The sequence below is a fragment of the Muntiacus reevesi genome, chromosome 4, assembly GCF_963930625.1.
Source record: "Muntiacus reevesi chromosome 4, mMunRee1.1, whole genome shotgun sequence".
In the NCBI taxonomy this organism is placed as follows: Eukaryota; Metazoa; Chordata; class Mammalia; order Artiodactyla; family Cervidae; genus Muntiacus; species Muntiacus reevesi.
The window spans coordinates 106,517,777-106,536,759 of NC_089252.1; the positions used below are offsets into that span (position 1 = coordinate 106,517,777).

The following is an 18,983-nucleotide window of genomic DNA, read 5'->3' on the forward strand; positions in this document are numbered from 1 at the left end:
GCAAGCCCTCAGGCCATCTGTCCTTGACCGGGCCGCAGCTGCCTCTCTGCCACGCACCTGGTTGATCTTGCCCTGGTTCATCATGATGCGGGCACACAGCAGGAAGGCAAACATCAGCTTGTGCTTCTCGAAGAGGCTGCGGCAGACATTGCTGTAGAGGTTGTAGGTCAGGTAGTGGTTGATGTTGGCAATGCGCTTCTTCAGGTTGTCTGCAGGGCAGAGGGGTGATGGCAGTGTGGGGACGGGCTAGGGGGGCAGAGAAGAAAGATCCCTGGGGTGCAGCCCAGCCCAGCCAGTCTTCCCAGCAGCCAAAGGAGCAGTCTGGGGCACACCCACCCCCTTGGGGCATTTGCTCCAAGGAGGCTAGGAGTGGGGTGTGTGTTCATATGTAGGGTGAGTCTGATGAGGGTGTGTACCAGTGAACCTGGGTGTGTGTCTACGTGTGTGTGCCTGCTGTGGAAATGCACCCAGGTGTGTCACCTCTGTGCCAGGGTGGAGCCTGGTTGTTTGGGTCAACATGTGAATCTGTGTCGGGGTTACCTGCCCTCTCTGAGTTGGCGATGCCCGAGAGGAAGATGTTGAGAAACCACTCGAGGGAGTACTGGTACATGGGGTCCACGTTGGCCAGGTCGGACACGCAGAAGAAGAGGATCTGGGTGCGGACAGCCACAGGAATGTACTCCATGCGCGTGAGGTCAATGTCCTTCTCTGTCTGTTCTGCAATCCTGACCTTGGCCTGGGGGTGCAGTAAGGGGGCTGCTGGTCAGGCCCAGGTAGGCTGGCAAAGAGCAGCAGGCAGAAGAGGGTGGTGATGCAGGCAGGCCCAGGGCAGGTGGGGAGAGGTGGGCAGGGGTGGGTGGGCAGTTGTCGACCTGGATCTCGGCAGCCTTCATCTTGGAAGCCTCCAGCACCTTGATGAGCTCCATGTCATCCACGGGATTGCCCTCGGAGGAGCTGAGGCGGTACAGGATCTGGTCTTCAATGTCCTTCAGCTCCTGGCGCATCTTGGCGTTACTGACAATCAGCTGGTTCTTGGCTTCCTCCAGGTCGGGCCGCTCCTCAGCCACGACCTGGCCCAGCAGCTGGTCCTCTAGGCCACTGCCAGGAGCAGGAGACATTATGTCTTTAGCACCTGGTGAGCCCTGGAGGGCCAGCCTCGAGCCTGCTCACCTGCCTACCTATGCCCCTGGGGCTCCAAAGAGCCCAGCATCTCTGCTGGTGTCAGCCTGGGAGGTCTGACCTCAGCCTCAGGCTGCAGGGCTAAGGCAGAGCCTGGATTCAAAGTGATCAGTTCTCAGTGAGACCTCAGGTGGGAGCCTGGAATCCCAGGAGGGGCCAGGCAGTTGAATGCGTGAGCTGCTGGGGTCTCTGAGAAACTCCCTCTCAGCAGGAGGAAGCTATGGGTGATGGTGAAGACCAAGCCTTAAGGGGGTTTTCAGTCCGTGATTCATGGAGAGGTTCACAGTGGCCACTGTCAGGTGGCCAGCACTCTGCGGGTGGCCAGCAAAAGCTGCAGTGCCTGGGCGTAGGGCAGCAAGGGCAGGAAACAGGGCGTGGGTGCAGGGAGTCAGAGTATGCCCTCCTCGGGGCTCTAGGACAGCTCTGGGTCTAGGGCACAAGGGCCCAGCGAGGGCTGTAGGGAAAAGGTATCCGGATGAGGTGGGCTAGTGCTGCTCAGGGAGGCTGGGAGAGGGGCTCCAGACCTGGAATCAGGATAAGCTGGGGGGAAGGGGGAGCATTGATTCTTAGGTGGGAACAGTGGAAGTAAGGGGCATTGGTGGAAGAGCTGGAATGACCTGAAATGGAGACAGCCTGCGAGGAAGCTGGCGGGGTTTCCGAGGGGGACAATCCCTGAGTCTCAGCCTAGGGGTGAGAGATGGGCAGCCAGGCAGGCCCAGGCAGAGCTGATACTTGGGGGGCTGGGGGCCAGAGGCTTACCTGGGTGACAGGGTGAAGTTGATGAGGGTGAGTTTGGTGGAGATCTCGGGTGTGTAGTGGGGGTTGGGCAGCTTGGTGGTGATGTACATCTTGAAGTCCTCATGGTAGGGGATCACCGTGTCCCCCAGCTTCAGCACCGTGTTCCCCTGCTGCTTATAGGTCTGCAGCAGGTGGGATGGGTGAGCACTGTGGCCTGAGGCCCCACCAGTGAGGCAGGGGGAGCGGTTTGCCCTCACCCGTGTCTGGGCCGCCCCGACACCCGCAGCGGCAGGCCCACCTGCTTGAGTAGCACAGGCTCCAGGGCGGGATCTAGCTCCTCGCCCACATTCTCCAGGAGGCAGGGCTTGCCAAAGCGGATGGCATTCTCCATGCTGCGCAGGAAGTCGCGGTCGCTCAGCTTGAACACATCCAGCCCGTTGTCCTTCTCCTGGGGGCATGGAGTGGAGGGAGTGGGGAAGGGTCCGTGTGGGCTGAGAGCTGGCCTGAGGCTCAGCTACTCCCCATGCACCTACTAAGGCCCGCTGGGTGGGGTGGTGGCAGGGCTAGGCTCACCATGTTCTTGATCCATTTGTTGGCCTGGCCCTGAGGGTCAATGAAGTGGGTCCAGCGCTGGGAGAACTGGTTGATGACCCCATTCTCCACTGACAGGGTGTCGTTGGGGAGGCCAGCGATCTGTGGGTGGGGGGGAGGCTCACACAAGCAGGACCAGTGGGGTAGCAGCTACCCCCAACCTTGTGCTCCAGCTGTGTCCCCTTCCCCTTACTGCATCCTCGTGAGGGTGGGGGGCAGCGCACAAGGTCTCAACTGTCAGGACCTGCCTCCCTGTCTTGGGCTGACTCCTGACACCCTCCTCCGCTGGGCCTCTTGTTCCTCTTGCCTGTTGAGTCCTAGCTCAGCCAGACCATCTTCATGGAGCCATTAGGGCCCCCCAGCCTGTGTCCACACTCGGCCTCTGCCTACTGCCTCTTGGTTCTCTCCTTGTGTCAACTCCACCTGTCCTCCGGGGTCCATAGCTCAGACACGATCTCTTAACCCCGCACTCTGGACACTGCTCTCCTACCACACCCAACTCTCACAAGCACCCTTTGACCTCTCTGCCTGCAGTCAGCTAGCACCTGTGCCACTCGGCTTTCTCCTCTCCTACCTGCCAGCCTCTGACTGGCCCAGGCAGGTTCAGGGAAGGCAGCTCTAAGCAGACCCAGGAGAGAGGGTAGGAGGGAGGCGGGGGCCTCCTGGCCCAGCCCAGAGCACACTGCAGGCCCAGCCTGGTTGCTCCAGATCCCCAGGGTGGGCACCTGCCAGGAGCGGATCTTCACGGGGTTCCCCAGCGTCCCGATCAGCGTGGGCTCGGCGGTGTGTGGGACATTGTGGGCCAAGAGCTGTTTGACCCAACTGTCGTAGAGCACCGTGCGGTACTGGCCCTGGAGAGACACCAGACTCAGGACCACCCCACCGAGACAGCCGCGATGGCCTCCCACTTCCCCTGCACCCCAGGGCTTGCAGTTGCACAGAGAGGTGAGACGTGGAGCTGGAGGCCTGAGCCCCAGCCCCACCGTGGGGAACATCCTCGGCCTCCCTAGCTCTCAGCCCCTTACCAGTGAAACCGGGGGAATGGCAACAGTGCCCACCCATCGGGGCAGCTGTGAGGACTGAGGGAGAGGTGCCCAGCAAGCCCAGAAGTACAAGTTCAGCCTTCTGTCTAGAAAGGCCAGCCCTGCAGGGCAGGTTTTCTGGCTGTTTTGTGAGCTGCCATTTCCCCAATGCCCAGAACGACACCTGGCTCAGACAGGACATCTAAAAAAAATGTTTGTTGAACAAGTGTGTGAGAGAAGAGCCACCCTCAGGCCACCACTTATGGAAGTGAGGCCTCACGGCGGGGCTGGGGGGTCCTCACCGTGAAGGGGCCCAGGTAGGCCACAAAGCCGGCAGCCACCAGCACATCCCCGAAGATGCTGTCAAGCATGTGTTCCAGGTTCTCCACCGTCTCCTGCCAGCGCACCCGCTCATCTGACAGCCCGTTGATGAGCTGCAGGGACAGCCCATGGAGTCAGCTCTGGAAGCCTGGCCCTGGATGTCCCTGCTTGGTGCAGTGCCCCCTGACCAAGGTAGCTGGGGAGGGGGAAGGGACAGACACCCCAGGACCACCCCCTCTACTGCTCAGGCCCCTTCAGTCCATCGAGGGCAGGCTGTGCCCGCGGGCCCTCCCCAGAGGGGTGCGCACCTTGTCAGCACGGCCCAGCCGCTGCTCACACTGCTCACACTTCAGCTCCAGCTCCTCCTTCTTGGCGATGCACTCGCGGTACTTGGCCTGCATCGTGGCAATGCCGTCCTCCACCTCGTGCAGGCGCTGCTTCGCCTCCTCCAGGATCCTCTGTGTCACCTCCAGGTCATCCTGGGCCTCCCGCAAGGCTTGCTGCGGGCGGAGGAAACAGGGCCAGCTTTCCCGGTGCCCCTGGGGGAGCCCAGGCCCCCGCCCCTGGCCCCAGGCCTACCCAGCACTCACCCGCTTGGGCTCCACGGCCTTGGCCACAAAGTGGTACTTGTGCATGGCGCGCACCCACTGGCAGATGGAGGTGCAGGCCTTGGACACCTTGGCGATGGCGGCCGGCTGGAACTCCTCATTGTCGATGTATGGCTGGATGGCTTTGATCACTGCCTCCCCAATGTTGTCCTGGGGATAGGAACCACGGGCTTGGGGCCACTTCCCAGGGAGGACGGAGAGGACTCTGGGAGGTGGAGGGACACCCTGCTCTTGCCTCTATGCCCCAGGCAGGCTAGGGAATAAATAAAACCCAGAAAGGCTGGCCAGAAGAGGAAATTCTGTGTCCCAGGATTTCAAAGAATACAATCAGAGATTTTTTCTTCCCCAAGAATTGAGAGCCTCAAGATCTGATAATACACAGGCCCTGTTTAAAACCCATTTAGAGACAACGGCTGCTTCCTGGCCGGTCTGGAGATGAGAGTGGTTCTGAGGTCCAACCAGGCACGTGTTCAAGTGCAATAATCCCCACCCCCGGAGCGCATCACTCCTTTAGGGCTCTTGACCTGTGCTAGGAGAATCCAGGTCTGTAGTTTAGGATGAATCCAGGAATCTGTACTGTTCATGAGCTCCTAGAGGTCAGAGCTTGGGACCAAGGGAGCCTGAGCGCTGGCCGTGAGCCTCCTGATTTGGCTTAATTGGAGGGATGGGGAGCTCCGTATGTAGTCCAGCTGTCCCTGAGATGGGCCATTGTCTCTACCCTCCTTAGGATGTGCCCAGGGCTTTAGCCCTGACACATGGTGGTGGTGGGTGGCCCATGTGGGCTGGAGAGAAACCTCCGAGAGGGCTGTAGGCTCCAGGTGGGCCTCACCACAAGCATCCCCGTGAGAGCACATGCCCATGGATACTGAGAGCCCCAGACAGACAGGAAGAGAGAGAAATCCAGAGACAGACAGGTGTTAAATCTCAAGGGCTGAGACCGAGAGAGGGGCGATAGTTGAGCAGCCAGGGAAGGTCTTGGCCGGGGCCACAGGGGCTGCAGGGAGAAAAGGACAGGAGAGAGACTCCCCTTGGAGTGACTGTGGGTGATTATCCCGTGGGCACTGGAGCCTTCCCAGGTCCTGATTCATCAATACCCATCTGTTGCCCCCTGACCCCTAGCTGGAGAGCTCCTCTGGGCCAGGGTCTGGTCCCCTCGACTCTGTGACCACAGGGCTATGTGTGTTGCAGGCAGAGGGAGATGGGATGGAGGCCCCAGTTCTGTGGGGGAGGGGACAGTTCCTTCCCCCCGCCTCTCTGCCCAGCTGGCCGGGTGCCTGGCATGCACACCTTGTCAAACTTGAAGAGGCTCTCCAGGAAGCGGCCGGGGTCCTGCAGCAGCCCCTTGCCTGGCTCCCAATAGTCATCCACCTTGGAGCCAGGCTTCTCTCCTGGGACCTTCTTGGGCTTGATGCCCTTCATGATGCACACAGCTTCGATGACCAGCTTCACACCTGGTGGTGGCCGCTGCATGGCACGCACCTGGGGACCAGGCCAAGAGTCGGGAAGGGGGAGGTCCGTCATAGTGGGCACCCCCAGGCAGGGACAGCTTCCAGATAGGGTGGGCCCTACTAACTGAGTCCCTACCGGTACAGACCATGGGTATGCCCGGGGATCCCCAGAGGTCTGTCTTAGCCTGTGGCGACTACTGCTCCCCCATGTACCCAGGCTTGGCCAAAAGGCCTTACATGGTCATTTCTCAGGGCCCAGAGCTTTCCTCAGGCACCTGCCTGGGTCCTCGGGATGGATACAAGGAGGTAAGAGCAGGCAGCTGGGTTCAAGCTCTAGTTCTGCCCTCACCTCTCGACAGATGACGCTCATGAGATGTTAGAGGGAGAGCCTATGGGCCAGAACCCAAAGAGGCATCAGGAGAGCTGCCCAGAAGGGGCCAAGCCACCCACCTCAGTCACATCATTCTTGTTGAGGTTGCGCAAGCTGGCCAGGGCTGCGTCCAGGGCTGGCAGAGCCTCATCCAGGTCCTTCTGGGCATCATCAGCGATAGCTTGTGCCTTCCTGGCCTTCTCATTGGCCTTGATCTCCTCTGCTTGCACTGAATTCCGGGTCTCCTCAGCAATGGTTGTGTCCACCTAGGGACCAGAGGTAGTGAGGCCCCACGGGTGGCCAACGTCAGGGACCGGTGAACCCGCCTCCATTTTCTCCTCTCAGTGTCTCAGTCTCCCCAGATGGAAGGGAATGAGGGTTGAGATGCCCCATTCTCAGAGGCCCCTCTTGGCTGTGATAGCCTGTGGAGATCTGGGAGTGCTAGCAGCTCCTTCCAATCCTGAGTGCTCATTGTGGGCCTGGCATGGGGCTCTGGGCTTTATGTGCTTAAGCATAACTGCCCCAGGGGCAGGACCCCCTAAACCCACAGGGCACCTCCATGCAAGACAGAGAAAGATGCTCCCCTCCCACAAACCATTTCCTTTCCATCTGCTGGAAAAATTTCCAGTGCCACTGCCTTTGCAGAGCAGGACATGATTGTTTCTTCCAGAAAGCTGCCGTCATGAATATGGGAATCTGCAGAGGCTACAGTGAGGGGTGTGTGTGTGTGTGTGTGTGTGTGTGTGTGTGTGTGTGTGTGTGTGTGTGTGTGTGTGTGTGTGTGTGTGTGTGTGTGTGTGTGTGTGTGTGTGTGTGTGTGTGTGTGTGTGTGTGTGTGTGTGTGTGTGTGTGTGTCTGTCTGTGAGTCACTCAGTTGTGTCCAACTCTTAGCGACCCCCATGGACTATAGCCTCCCAGGCTTCTCTGGGAGTCCATGGAATTCTTCAGGTAGGAATACTGGAGTGGGTTGCCATTCCCTTCTCCAGGGGATCTTCCTGACCCAGGGATCAGAACCAGGGTCTCCCACACGGCGGGCAGATTCTTTACCATCAGAGGACTAACTCTTTTTTTTTTTTTTTTTTTTTAAGTTGAAAGGGTTCACAGAGGACTAACTCTTAAACACAGGCCCTCGTGTAGACTCAGAGAGTCTCAGAGGGAGACTTAAGCAGACTCTGCACCATTGCTTGTGGCATCCCTCCTGCTTACAACAACCTGTGCTGTGACTGTCGGGTTTGGATTTGTCTGTCATGCTCATCACCCTATCTCCTATCCAGGGCAGTGCCCGGCACAGAATAGGTTCTGAGCAAGCATTTGTTGAGGGACTGCACGGCTGAATGAGGGACCTGGGCACCGAGAGTCCGGGCCGCTAGGGATCTTGTGGCTGTGTGGGGATGCTGAACCTCCTCAGACATGCTCAGCCATCAGGGAGGGAGCCCAGGAGCACCACCGACCTTGATCTGCTCCATGGTGAGCGTGGTGTCCCTGGCAGCCTCCTCCAGCAGGGGGCGCATAATCTCCAGCTCCTCCTGCATCTTGGCCACGTCCTCTGCGGTGCGCAGCAGCTGAGGGGTGTGGGGGCACAGAGAGGAAATCAGGTGTGATAGGGACCAGAGAGCTAGGCCTGGGGAACAGGGAGAGGGCCCTGCGGGGCTGCCCTTATTCATTCACGAGTGAGAGGCTGTGGCCGGCTGCTTCAGGGTCCTCCAGGTTGCCCAGGGGGCCCCAGAAGAAGGGAGTAGTCCACTAAAAGTCTTTGGGGTGACCTGCTGTGGTCTTGCCCTTGGCCCGCTACCTTCAGTGAGGGAAGAGGTTCCCCATTTAAACACTGTGGGCTGCCAACTGAAAGGGGTCATGTGGAGTCAGGGCTGAGACAGAATGGGCAGAATCACATGCAGCCAGCGGTTGCCCACAAGGCCCCCACCCCTGGCCCCACCTTGTCAAGGCCACTCTTCATGCGGTTCTTAGCGGTCTTCAGCTCCTGTTTCTTCTGCCCAACAAGGATGGAGAAGATATTGAGCAGCTCCAGGTAGCTCTTGGGGGTCACATAGTTGTGGCGGGCCAGCTCAGCCAGATACTCGACACACTTCTTGGCCACCGACTGGTGGATATACACACAGACCTGAATCTGTGGGGAAAGAGATTGAGGATGCCAGTCTGGTAGAGATGGGGTACCAGGGTGCCCTTGAAGCCACCGAAGCCTGGGCCTGGGGAGGGAGTCGGGTGCCCCTCACACTCACTTTCACAGGAGGGGATCTCCAGCTAATGGTCACCTACTCTGCAGACAAAAACCCCATGACTCAAGAGAAGTCAAGAGGCTTTTTCAAGTTGACACAGTTGTCAAGGGCAAAGTTCACTTTGAATTTGGGCCTAGAGGTATCCTGGCTCTTGGCCTGGTGCCCTTATCACAGCCCCTCGGTCCTACCTTGCTCAGAAAACCCTAAGGTGGGGCCCCACTTGGAGGCTGTAGATGGGGGAAGGGAAGGCCCCGGGCCTCAGCATGGTTGAACAGCAGTGGGCTCATCTGAGCTCTCGGCCCTCAGGTGACCACCAATTTCTTAGGTTGGGCTAGACATAACGAGCCCTCCCACTCATCTGTGGTCTCTGGGTTGTATCAGAGGGCTCTTCAGAGAAGCTGCTATGAAACCCTCTGGGAATAAGATAATGGTGACTGTGAAACTGTGTGTCCAGCCTTCTATATCACCGTGACACCGTGTGACATTCCTATTATACAGATGAGGAAACTGAGGCTTAGACAGGTAAAGCTGTCTGCCTAGAGACTTCCCATACGCAGTGCGCCTGGGAACTCTCACCCAGACCTTGGTGACCCCACGCCCAAATCTACACAGTCTCTCCCCACACGGGCTTTCTCCTCACCGAGATACCTACCAGTCCTTCAATTACTTTGGGGCTGGCGTCCAGCTCTGGGATCTCACTCAGGAACATGATGGCCACAGACTCCAGGGCCTCTGCCGGCCACTCATTAAACCAGTCAATGGTGCAGCAGTTGACCAGGGAGGGGAACTGTCTCAGGCGAGCTCGGAAGACCTCTCCAATGGGGCTGGGGGGCGAGGGCTCAAATGAGACCCTGAGACACTGACACCCCCCTGCCCCGCCCAGGAACCCAGGACCCAGGGTTATTTGACAGCCCTGTGGTGTGTGAGCCAGGACACCAGGGCAGAGCAGCCTGGGCCCAGTGGCACGGCGGGCAGGCCCAGGCCGCCCCCCCGCCCCAACCACGGTCCCGTGGGGCTGCGACGGCCGCCCACACCTCATGCACAGCACCATGTGGATGTTGCTGCGCACACGCCCAGTGTAGGCAGCCATGAGGTTGGCCTTGGTGGGCTGCAGGCCCTGCTCCTGGATGTATGGCCTCATGGTGGTGATGATCTGGTCCTGCTCATCCACGTTGTAGAGGTTGGGAATGTCGCCTGAGTTCAGGATGTTGTTAATGTCCTCCAGGAAAGACTCATTCTTGATCTGGGGGAGAGCAGGGTGGAGGAACTGAACCTTGACGACGGCCCTGGGGTGTGGGGCTCCACGACCCTGGTCTCCCTGGACCTTAGCAGCAGACCTCTTCCACGGACAGGGCCACTAGGCTCAGAGAAGCCCGGGGTTACGCAGGTGACCTCCCGAGTTGTGGTCAAGGACTCACACCCAGACCCGCCCTGCAGCAGAGACTCTGAACATCGGTGCTTGGCTATGGAAGGGCCTGGGTCCTGGGTGGGACATGCAGTGTCTTCCTCCTCTCTTGCTGGGCCTCTCCATATCTCACAGTTAACTCGCCGGAGAAAACTAGGCCACAAGCAGAAACAGTTCCTTCCTATCTCATATGGCCAGGGCCCCGCCAGTGCCAGAAGGCACCCTCTCTTGCCTGACTATGTAAGGGAAGCCCCAGAGAGAAGAGCAGGGCTGGCTGGGAGCCTTCTGGGGCTTCAATTTTGGCCCAACCCCAAATGTCAGTCAGGCTGAAGCACTGCCCTGTCTGTCTTGAGGCTCTGGACCCACACCTCTCCTTCTCTCAGCCCTGGAAGAGGCTTCACACCTAGGGAGCTCCAGATGGAGCAGCCCCAGGAAGGAAGCCATGGGCCCAGCACTGTAGGCACCAGTCCTGTGGTCCTTGAGGTCAGAAGCTCTTGACCAGTGCGTGTGGTTCTGCCTGTGGTCAGCCATGGCGCCAGGGGCCTTCTTTACCTCTGGGGGTAGCCATGATCTATGCCCACCTCCCCAGGCTGGGTTTGGCTCCCTGCCCCTCTTCCAGCCATTCCTCCCAAGATCCACGCCCACTGACAGGGACCTGGACTCAAAGGACTGACCACCATTCTGGATGGCGTGCTGGGGTGAGTTGTATCCCGCTCAACCCAGACCCTGCCCACTGCCCGTGTGGTGGCACCTGGGTATCTGAAAACAGGAAGGTGATGGGCAGGTTGTGCAAGCCAGCCTTGAGCAAGACCTTCTTGACGTCATCACGCCACTCTGTCATGCCGTAGTTCTTAGATAGCTCAATCTGGAAGCACTCGTACTCGGCCCTGGAGACAAGTATTTGGGTAGAGAGTTTAAGGCTTCACTTGAGCCATCTGCTCTCGTCCTGGGCAGACTTGCTGACTCCTCGGCCCTGAACCTGCTCTCTGGCCTCCAGACCTTTGCTGAGGCTGCTCCCTCAGCCTGGAATGCCCTTCCTTTCCATCCGCCAAGCTCTGATTCAGAGAGAAGGCCCATGGTCACCTCCTCCAGGAACCCCTCCTGGATGCCTGCAGCTACCCGCTGCCTTCCCCGCAGCATCACAGGCCCCGGCTGCTGCCTCTCCTTGGAGCCCAGGCCTTCTAGAAGCCCGTGGGCCAAGTGGGTCTGCCCAAGTGCGGAACATGAGGAAGAACAGGGATGGAAATGAGTCTGCCACAAGCCACCCGCCACCCACCATGCCTGGGGGCCCTCACATGTGCGAGGCCAGTCTCGTGAGGGAGCTGCGGCCGCTGCCGCCCACACCCAGCAGGAGGGCGTTGCCCAGCGCCTGGCGCAGGGTGCGGCTGATGCGGCAGACGTGACTCATGGCGTCCATGAAGAGCACCAGCCTCAGCTTGGCGGTGTTGATCTGGTTGTAGTCTTCCATGTACTCCTCGATCACCTGCATCATCTGGGGGCGGGGTGGGGATGAGAACAGCTGGGTCCTCCTTCTGTCCCCGTGCACCATGTCCCCCCCACCCCCGACATGTGCTGTCGGGGAGAATATCCCCCCCTTCCCTATGCTCCTCTGTACAAGGAGGGAGGGATGAATGAGGCCTGACCTGTCCGACACAACGAGGCCTGAGGGTGGGGTCAGAGAGCTGCCTGCTGCCTCCAGGGCTTTTCCCAGGATGTACGAACCTGGGGCCCCGTGGGAGCTACTGAGAACTGGAGAGGGTCTGTGTGGGGAGAAACTATCAGGAGGCCCACCCACTCCAGCTTCATCCTGCTACCCTGGGATCTTGACTCAAGACTTGTGGCCCCAGGGGCCCTGCCACAGCTCTGTGGGTGGATGACAGCCCCTCAAACGGCTTAGTGTGTCCCCAGTTATGGAGCAGGTCTCAGCAAAGGGCCAAATGGGGCCTCCTGCACCCATTTGACAGGTGAGGAGATGGGGACTCAGAGAGGCAACTGATGACGTCCCTGAGCTGGCCTTCCAGACCAGTGTCTAGCCCCCTGGTCAGAGAGTGATGGTTTTAGCAGTGGCCACAGAGGTCCGGGGTCCCAGGGCTAGGGCCCCAGCAGGACCCTCACCTTCCTCTCATTGGTGATGAGCTCGTAGGATTTGACGTCGGAGCCTGGCGACATGAAGTCCCCGTAAAGGATGGGCTGGAAGGGGCAGACCTCTTCGAAGCCCACCTCCCACTCATCCATGTGGCTCTCCAGGAGCTTGTCGAACCAGTCACGGTCCTCGTCGTTCACCAGGCGGTCCCGGAACACGCGGCAGCTCTCGTGGTACCACAGGCGCAGCAGCTGCACCTTGTCCTGCGGCCACCCTGGCGTCAGTGCCTGCCCTCAGCCACCTCTCAACGCACCAGGGGCCCTGACCTGGGCCTGGCTCTCTCACCGGGACCTGGCAGGACCCTGAGGGTCTGCTGGCCCATGCAGGATACAGTCCACACACTGCTGCCCTGGCCTCTCCACTGCCACCCCCTGCTTCAGGCCCAGCTGTGCCAGCTGGGCACCCAGCTCCTTTAGCTTCAGGGTCCCCCTCACCCTGGGCTTCCTGGGTGGTACTAGTGTTAAAGAACACGCCTGCCAATACAGGAGACAAAGAGACTCAAATTTGATCCTTGGGTCAGGAAGAACCCCCAGAGAAAGAAAGAAATGGCAACCTGCTCCAGTATTCTTGCCTGGAGAATCCCTTGGACAGAAGAGCCTGGCAGGCTATAGTCCATGCGGTCACAAAGAGTCAGGCACGACTGAAGTGACTCAGCACAGTTTTCAGAGTCCCCACAGCTCCCCAAACCCTGAGTCTGGGAGGGAATCCTGACTCCTTATACCTTCCTGACACCCCACATCTAACTCCTCACTTGATCCCCGAGTCCTCTCTGACACTATCCACATCCTGCTGCCGCCTCCGTGCTGACTCTCCTGCCTCTCCTCAGGTGATGGGACCGGCCTCAGGAAGTCCCCAGGCTCTTCTCTCGACCCCTCTGCCTAGAGCTTGGAGGGCCAAGGCTAGTGTCTGTCCTGTTCACCCTGTCCCTTAGACACCAGGCCCGCACACACTGACCCATCCATCCCCCATTCCAAAGTGCAAATCTACACCCTCCCCACCCCCGGCTCCCAACACTTCCAGACTCTCTCCCGCTGCAGCCACGGAGCTGCACAGGCACCCAGCACCCTTGACACTGCTCCCTGCTGCACTCCTGCTCCTTCCTCCTGGTACCTTCAGTTCCTAGAAGGCATCCCATGGACTCTTCCCCCAGTTTTCTTATACCCTGGGCTGCCATCAGGAACCCAGCAGGCCTTGCCGGGGCCTGGCTCCTGCTTTTGTGTGGCCCCATCACAGCCACTATCCTAGGCATGGATTTCACCAGCAAGATGGGACTCAGCTGCATGAAGCTCCTCGGGGCTTGGCAGCTGCCGATGCCAAGTTCCGCCCCTAGCCCCAGGGCCTGACCAGATCAAGGCTGAGGAGTGTTTGATCAGGAAGGCCTAAAACTAGGGTCGCGGAAGGACTGTGAGGTCAGTGTGAGCATTTGCGTACACTGGGGAGGGGCCCACCAGTCCTCACCTCGACCTTGGCTGGGTCGGCCATGAGCATTCCCTGGAAGACCTTGGAGAGGTCCCGCAGGTTGAAGGTGTAGTGGGACTTGGCCGGGGTGGGCAGCAGCTGGGAGGTGATGGTGGAGTACACCATGATGGTGGCTTCCACGAGGGGATCCGTGAAGTGGGCGATGTTGGGGGCCCCAGCTGAAGGAACAGGAGAGCGGACCTGGGTCACGGCCCCTGCAGATCCGGGGCTGTGTCCTCTGCACATGCCTTTCCCCAGCCTGCAGGCTTGGACTCCCCCCGCCCTGCAGACCTCTCAGATGCTACCCCTGACAAGGTCTTCCTGGTGACCCCCACCATGGGGTGAGGAATTTCTCGCTGGGAGCTCCCCACCTTTATATCTTTATCACTGACCTAGCCTGTCCCTGTGTTGGGGTGCTGGGATACAGTTGTGGAATTGGAGACACTAATGGGGCCAGACCTGAATGAAACGTGCTGCTCAGAGCCATACATGGGAGGGGTCCTTACCTACATGCGGGTAAGGAGTGCACTGCCGTGGGTGTGGAAGCCTGGGCTCAGCCAGGACCTTGGGGGCTTATCACCCCCTTGCATTTTTACCACTACACAATCTATTTGCTTGTGCTCTGAAAACCATCCAGTTTTTTGCTGAGAACCAAAATTCTGTCAGGGAGAATGTGGGGCAGAGAGAGCCTCCACAAAGAGGAAAAAAGGCAAAGAAGGGGCAGAAGGGCTCACCAGCTCCAACGTGGGCTCCTCTGTTAACACAGGGACTGTTTTAGGTGCTGGGCACGGGGGCCGGCCCCTGCAGACACACTTCTCACCCCAACAAACTGACATTCTTGGTGAGGAAGACAGACTCCGACCAGTAAACAGGAGACTGAATAAGCCGGGGTTGGGACATTTGATATAAATGCTGGGGAGGCCTTGCTCAGGAGTGCATGGGAACAGAGACCTGAAGCCCTGAGGGGCCAAGCAGGCTCAGAACTGGAGGAGGGACACTCACCTTGCTTCTACTATGGGACAGGCATGGGCCCAGGTCCTGACCAGCCACGTAACAGGTGAATGACCCTACGGAGACTGTCGGTGCGGGGCGACCTTTGCTCCGGCACTGTCCAGGGGTCCCCACAGGAGCCTAAGGAGGGCTCACTGTGGCCCCTGGGACCCAAGCCTCAGCCACATCCAACGTGAGTCCAGGGCTGCCCCTGGAACAAGGACCCTTGCCCCCTCCAGGCCCTGCGCCAGGTTCTGGGCACTTCACTTACGCACGGGCTCCCGGTAACTCTTTTCTCCGAGGAGTCCATCTAGAGGATTGAGGGAGAGACAAGGACTCAGAGTTAGGTGAGCCACTTGCTGCCCACCTTGACCGCCTACACCCAGCTGAGCAGCCCCAGAGCAGCCCCTGACCACCATCGCCTCCTCAGAGCCACATGGCCCCACCCCTAAGCTGGGCATGGAGGCAAGTTCTGGCCGATAGTCCCTGGGGGCGGGGCAGGGCAGCCCAGAGGAGGGAAGGCCTGACTCCCCTCACTCACCACCTGCCACAGTGCCAAGTGGAGTTTAAAGGTCAGAACATGTTCTCGGTGGGAAGTGGACTGGTTAGGGGAAACTGCATTCTGGGGCAGACCTTTCTTCAAGCCTCATGGAAGATGAGGACCACTTTGTTCACTCTATCTTGGTGGTATTTCCTCATGCTCCAAGTATCAATAATATCTCTCTACTAGAGATTCTAACATATGTGTGTGTGTGCTTATATAGGTGAATGTATTTGTATGCATATGTATAAATCATATATTCAGCAGTTTCTATGTGCCAGCTTCATACCAGATGCTCTACATGCAGTGTCTTATTTAACCTTCACAACTTGGGGTGATGGGTACTAATACTGTCACCCATTTTAGATGAAGAAACTGGCTCAGAGAGGTTCATGAACTGGCCAAAGGTAACAGAGCTGAGTAAGGGGTGAAGTCAGTGGTTCAGCCACCCCGGCTCTTCCCAGTGTGGCTCATTGGACCTGGGCTTCCGCTGGAGCCCATGGCCTCCCCCACTCTTGCCTGGTACTTACCCACCCAACTGCCCAGGATGGTGGAGAAGATGCGCTTCTTGCTGACCTCATCCATCTCAGCAAAGGACAGGTAGTTGAAATGGCGGGTCAACCGTGGGGTGATGGCATTTCTGCCTCCACCAGGGGGGCCCATGGCACAGACAAAGTTGATATCCACCAGATGCTTGAAGGCTCCTGGAGTGGGAGTAGGAAGTCAGAGGCCCTGCCAGGGGCTACATTAAGGCTTTTGTAGGCCCTGAGTACTTCCACCTTCATGGGCCTCCTCAATTAAAAAATTTTTTTAAATTTATACTTTACAATAGCATTGGCACATAGACAAATGCACTAATATCATACATTTTAAATGCTCTGTGACCTAAATGTTCATTTTCCCCTTGCTTTTAAAAGAGATTAGGACATTTTTGTGGACCCTCTATGAGTCTGTGGGCCTAGGCTCTGACCAGCACACCCCAAACCACCCCCTGTCCCAGGCCGAACACACGCACCGATGATCTTGCGGTCATACCAGCCGCCGTGGTCCATCCACTGGCGCAACAGCTCAATGGGTGGCTGGGCGCCATAGGTCTCCAAGGCTGGCATGTTTAGGTCATCGATGAAGAAGATGAAGTTGCGCCCCAGGGGCGGCCCGAACACGCCTTTCCGCCTGTGGGGAGTGGCTGTGTGAGCCCAGGGCCCCTGGCACCAGGTCCTCAGGGAGTCCAGGGCTGCAGGAGGGCAGCTCCACCTCAGGGAGGCCCTCACTAACTTCAGCCTCCCCCAAATCGCTGGGCCTCTTGAGGAGCTCCCATTCTGAGTGTCCTGGGACATCACATCTGGCTGTCCTGAGTCTTACCTCCAGGCAGATGGATCACAAGCCCTACCCAAGTGCCCATTCCAGGGAGAGTGCCCACAGAATGACTCGGGAGAATTCCTGATAGAAGGGTGCACGGGCACCTCCCACCCAGGAGGGGAGGGGACACAGCATCTGGCTGAGCCAGGCTGGGGGACATAGGGACCCAGGAAGGAGCCAGGGGGCCTGCCTCTTGTCCAGCTTGCTGTCGATGAGGTCCTGGGTTTGGTTGGCTGAGGTGCGGGCAGAGAAGGTGAGGAAGTGGCTGATGTATTCCAGTGGCAGGTTTTTGAGGAGCTTGTTGGAGATGGTGAGGGTCTTCCCTGTGCCCGTGGGCCCGATGCACAGCACCTAGGAGAGGGGGCTCATGAGGTCAGAGCATTCTCACAGGGTCCGATGCGCAGTAGGAGCTGCTGCCCTGTCAGTGCGCGAGGCCGGTCACTCCTGGCCTAGGCCTTGGGGTGAGGGGAGGCTGGGGTGGCAGGGGCACTCACGGGCTTGTGGTTGGTGAGCAGCATGTCTAGCAGGTAGGACATCTGGATGGTGTCCATGGTTGGCACGATGATGTTGCAGTAGTTGGTGTCTGGCATCATGGTGAATGTGGTGGAGGAGTCCATCCACTTCACCCAGGTGACCTGGAACCACAGGTGGCACAGGAGGGGCCTGGAACCTCTCCTCGTTCCCGTCCAGGCTGAGTGTACCAAGAGGGCAAAGAGCTGCACTGTGGGGCAAGAGGGTCCAGTGGAGGGGCTGCTTCTGATATAAATAGGAATCCCTATGCCCTGCTTTATGCCCAGGGTGGGGGGCTTCCGGAACAAACCTCCAGGAATCGGGGGCTCTCTGTACACAGCTGCCCAAATGAAGGCTTCGCTGCATCCAGTTACCTCCAGTGGGGCCAGTCCCTGGGTCTCTGCATATGAGAGAAGTCCTCTGGGAACTGGACAACCCAGAATGCAAAGATCTTTGCTGTTGACTTTAGGCTTCCCAAGCCTGTGGGGGCCACAACTGTGGGACTGGCATCACCTGGATACTGAGAAGTCACCTGACCTGGTCTCCCCCGCCATCCCCAACTACATGAATCCCTTCACCCACCCACAGCCTTGACTCAACTTGCAGACATCCCTCTCTGTGGTCAAATCAACATGTCCCACTGGGGACGGTACTGATGGTTAGACTCATATATGTGAGACCCCCAGCAGGACCGTGTGTGGCGACCACCTCTGAGGTGCCTCTCTGGCCACTCCTCCTTCTGGGCTGGGGTCCTGATGCCATGAGCGTAGGTTCATGGAGCCCTTGCTGGCTGAGAGGAGCAACGGGGACACTGAGAGAGGCCATGGGGGCTTACTCCTCCACTCTTGGGGAGCCCCGCCCCTGGGCAAATGGGGCTCTTAAGTAGAACCAAGTTGATGAATCCCTGGGCTCAGCAGCAAATGGGACAGGCAGTACACACGGCTGGGAGGGGAGGCACTCTGTCATCCCCCAGTCCCAGGCTCAAGGCCAGCTCTGACACCGACTAGCTGGGTATGACTGTTCTGAGCCCCAGTTTCCTTATTCGGGAAATGGACACACTAGTAACCACCCTGTGGGTCCGTGAGGATTCATGAGATGATGCAAATAACCCCAGCGTGACATCTGTGGCCATCAACAGGGCCTCCTCTCTGCAGCCATTATTCCTTGAGTAGGAGAGCCACCACCTGACCTCCCCTTACCCCCTCCCCGTGCTGTTCCTCCATCACCTGCTTGCCCTCCTCGTCGTCGTCGTCATCATCACTGGTGCTGCTGATGCCACCATCCTCCAGCCTGTAATCAAACACCAGCCCCTCCTCTGGGAAAAGCAAGGCCACCTGCGAGGGATCGGGGGGTGGGGGGAGAAGAACCAGATGATGAGGTCCAGTCACTTATGTGGCTACTTGTTGTCCGGCCCTGGGCCGGGGGGGCAGCCCCAAAACACCCAGCACTCAGCATACACATCCCAGCCCTTGGAGCCCAGTCCAAGAGGCGTGAGCCCAGCCCAGCCATGAGGGGCGGCTGCCTCTCACGTTTTCTGTCTTCATTTTGATCCTGAGCCAGTGGCTGAATTTGCTACGGCTGGTGCTGTCCCCCGTGGCACCCACACTCCAGATGAGGGAGAAGATGAACCAGGGCTCGATCAGCTCAGGGATGCGGCTCAGCTTCTCGGGAGGCATCTTCTTGAGGCCCTGGGGACAGAGGGCGGGGACAGAATGGAGTGACCTGAGGAAACCAGGGGGGTGGGGGGATCGTCCCTTGGCCTCTGCAGCAGACTGGACGGGGGTGTCCCTTGAACCACATGAGCCAATTCGATTCTCTCTTCCAGGAAGCTGGACTTGGGATCCGGGGCCCTCGGGCGAGGCAAGCGGGGCAGGAGGGAGCAGGCTGCAGTCCTCTGCTCAGAGTCTCACTTCTTTGGGCAGGAAGGGCTTGAAGAAGCAGTCCAGCAGCTTGAGGAGACTCATGGTCAGGTTGCTATTGGTTGAGGTGATCACCTCCTTCACCAAGGACCGGACGAAAGCGAGGGACTCCTGCAGAGGATGGGCACCCCACTCTTGTGGATGACG

At 58.7% G+C, this 18,983-nt stretch overlaps 1 protein-coding gene across 1 annotated transcript in view; it reads right to left on the reverse strand.

Moving 5' to 3' along the window:
* DNAH1 (dynein axonemal heavy chain 1) overlaps nucleotides 1-18,983 on the reverse strand; it is a 74,730-nt gene that overhangs the window by 6,155 nt on the left and 49,592 nt on the right. The window contains exons 38-65 of the mRNA XM_065935348.1: nucleotides 18,828-18,947; nucleotides 18,447-18,605; nucleotides 18,144-18,251; nucleotides 16,902-17,042; nucleotides 16,598-16,758; nucleotides 16,064-16,221; nucleotides 15,579-15,752; nucleotides 14,779-14,817; nucleotides 13,518-13,696; nucleotides 12,032-12,262; nucleotides 11,212-11,408; nucleotides 10,668-10,803; nucleotides 9,546-9,754; nucleotides 9,164-9,335; nucleotides 8,211-8,402; nucleotides 7,729-7,839; nucleotides 6,358-6,543; nucleotides 5,747-5,938; nucleotides 4,442-4,609; nucleotides 4,160-4,351; nucleotides 3,833-3,964; nucleotides 3,234-3,359; nucleotides 2,491-2,610; nucleotides 2,216-2,365; nucleotides 1,939-2,099; nucleotides 873-1,098; nucleotides 541-736; nucleotides 58-209 (exon numbers count right to left, since the gene is read on the reverse strand). Of these exons, the coding sequence (XP_065791420.1) occupies nucleotides 58-209; nucleotides 541-736; nucleotides 873-1,098; nucleotides 1,939-2,099; nucleotides 2,216-2,365; nucleotides 2,491-2,610; nucleotides 3,234-3,359; nucleotides 3,833-3,964; nucleotides 4,160-4,351; nucleotides 4,442-4,609; nucleotides 5,747-5,938; nucleotides 6,358-6,543; nucleotides 7,729-7,839; nucleotides 8,211-8,402; nucleotides 9,164-9,335; nucleotides 9,546-9,754; nucleotides 10,668-10,803; nucleotides 11,212-11,408; nucleotides 12,032-12,262; nucleotides 13,518-13,696; nucleotides 14,779-14,817; nucleotides 15,579-15,752; nucleotides 16,064-16,221; nucleotides 16,598-16,758; nucleotides 16,902-17,042; nucleotides 18,144-18,251; nucleotides 18,447-18,605; nucleotides 18,828-18,947 (4,488 nt within the window). The remainder of the gene's footprint in view (nucleotides 1-57; nucleotides 210-540; nucleotides 737-872; nucleotides 1,099-1,938; nucleotides 2,100-2,215; nucleotides 2,366-2,490; nucleotides 2,611-3,233; nucleotides 3,360-3,832; nucleotides 3,965-4,159; nucleotides 4,352-4,441; nucleotides 4,610-5,746; nucleotides 5,939-6,357; nucleotides 6,544-7,728; nucleotides 7,840-8,210; nucleotides 8,403-9,163; nucleotides 9,336-9,545; nucleotides 9,755-10,667; nucleotides 10,804-11,211; nucleotides 11,409-12,031; nucleotides 12,263-13,517; nucleotides 13,697-14,778; nucleotides 14,818-15,578; nucleotides 15,753-16,063; nucleotides 16,222-16,597; nucleotides 16,759-16,901; nucleotides 17,043-18,143; nucleotides 18,252-18,446; nucleotides 18,606-18,827; nucleotides 18,948-18,983) is intronic.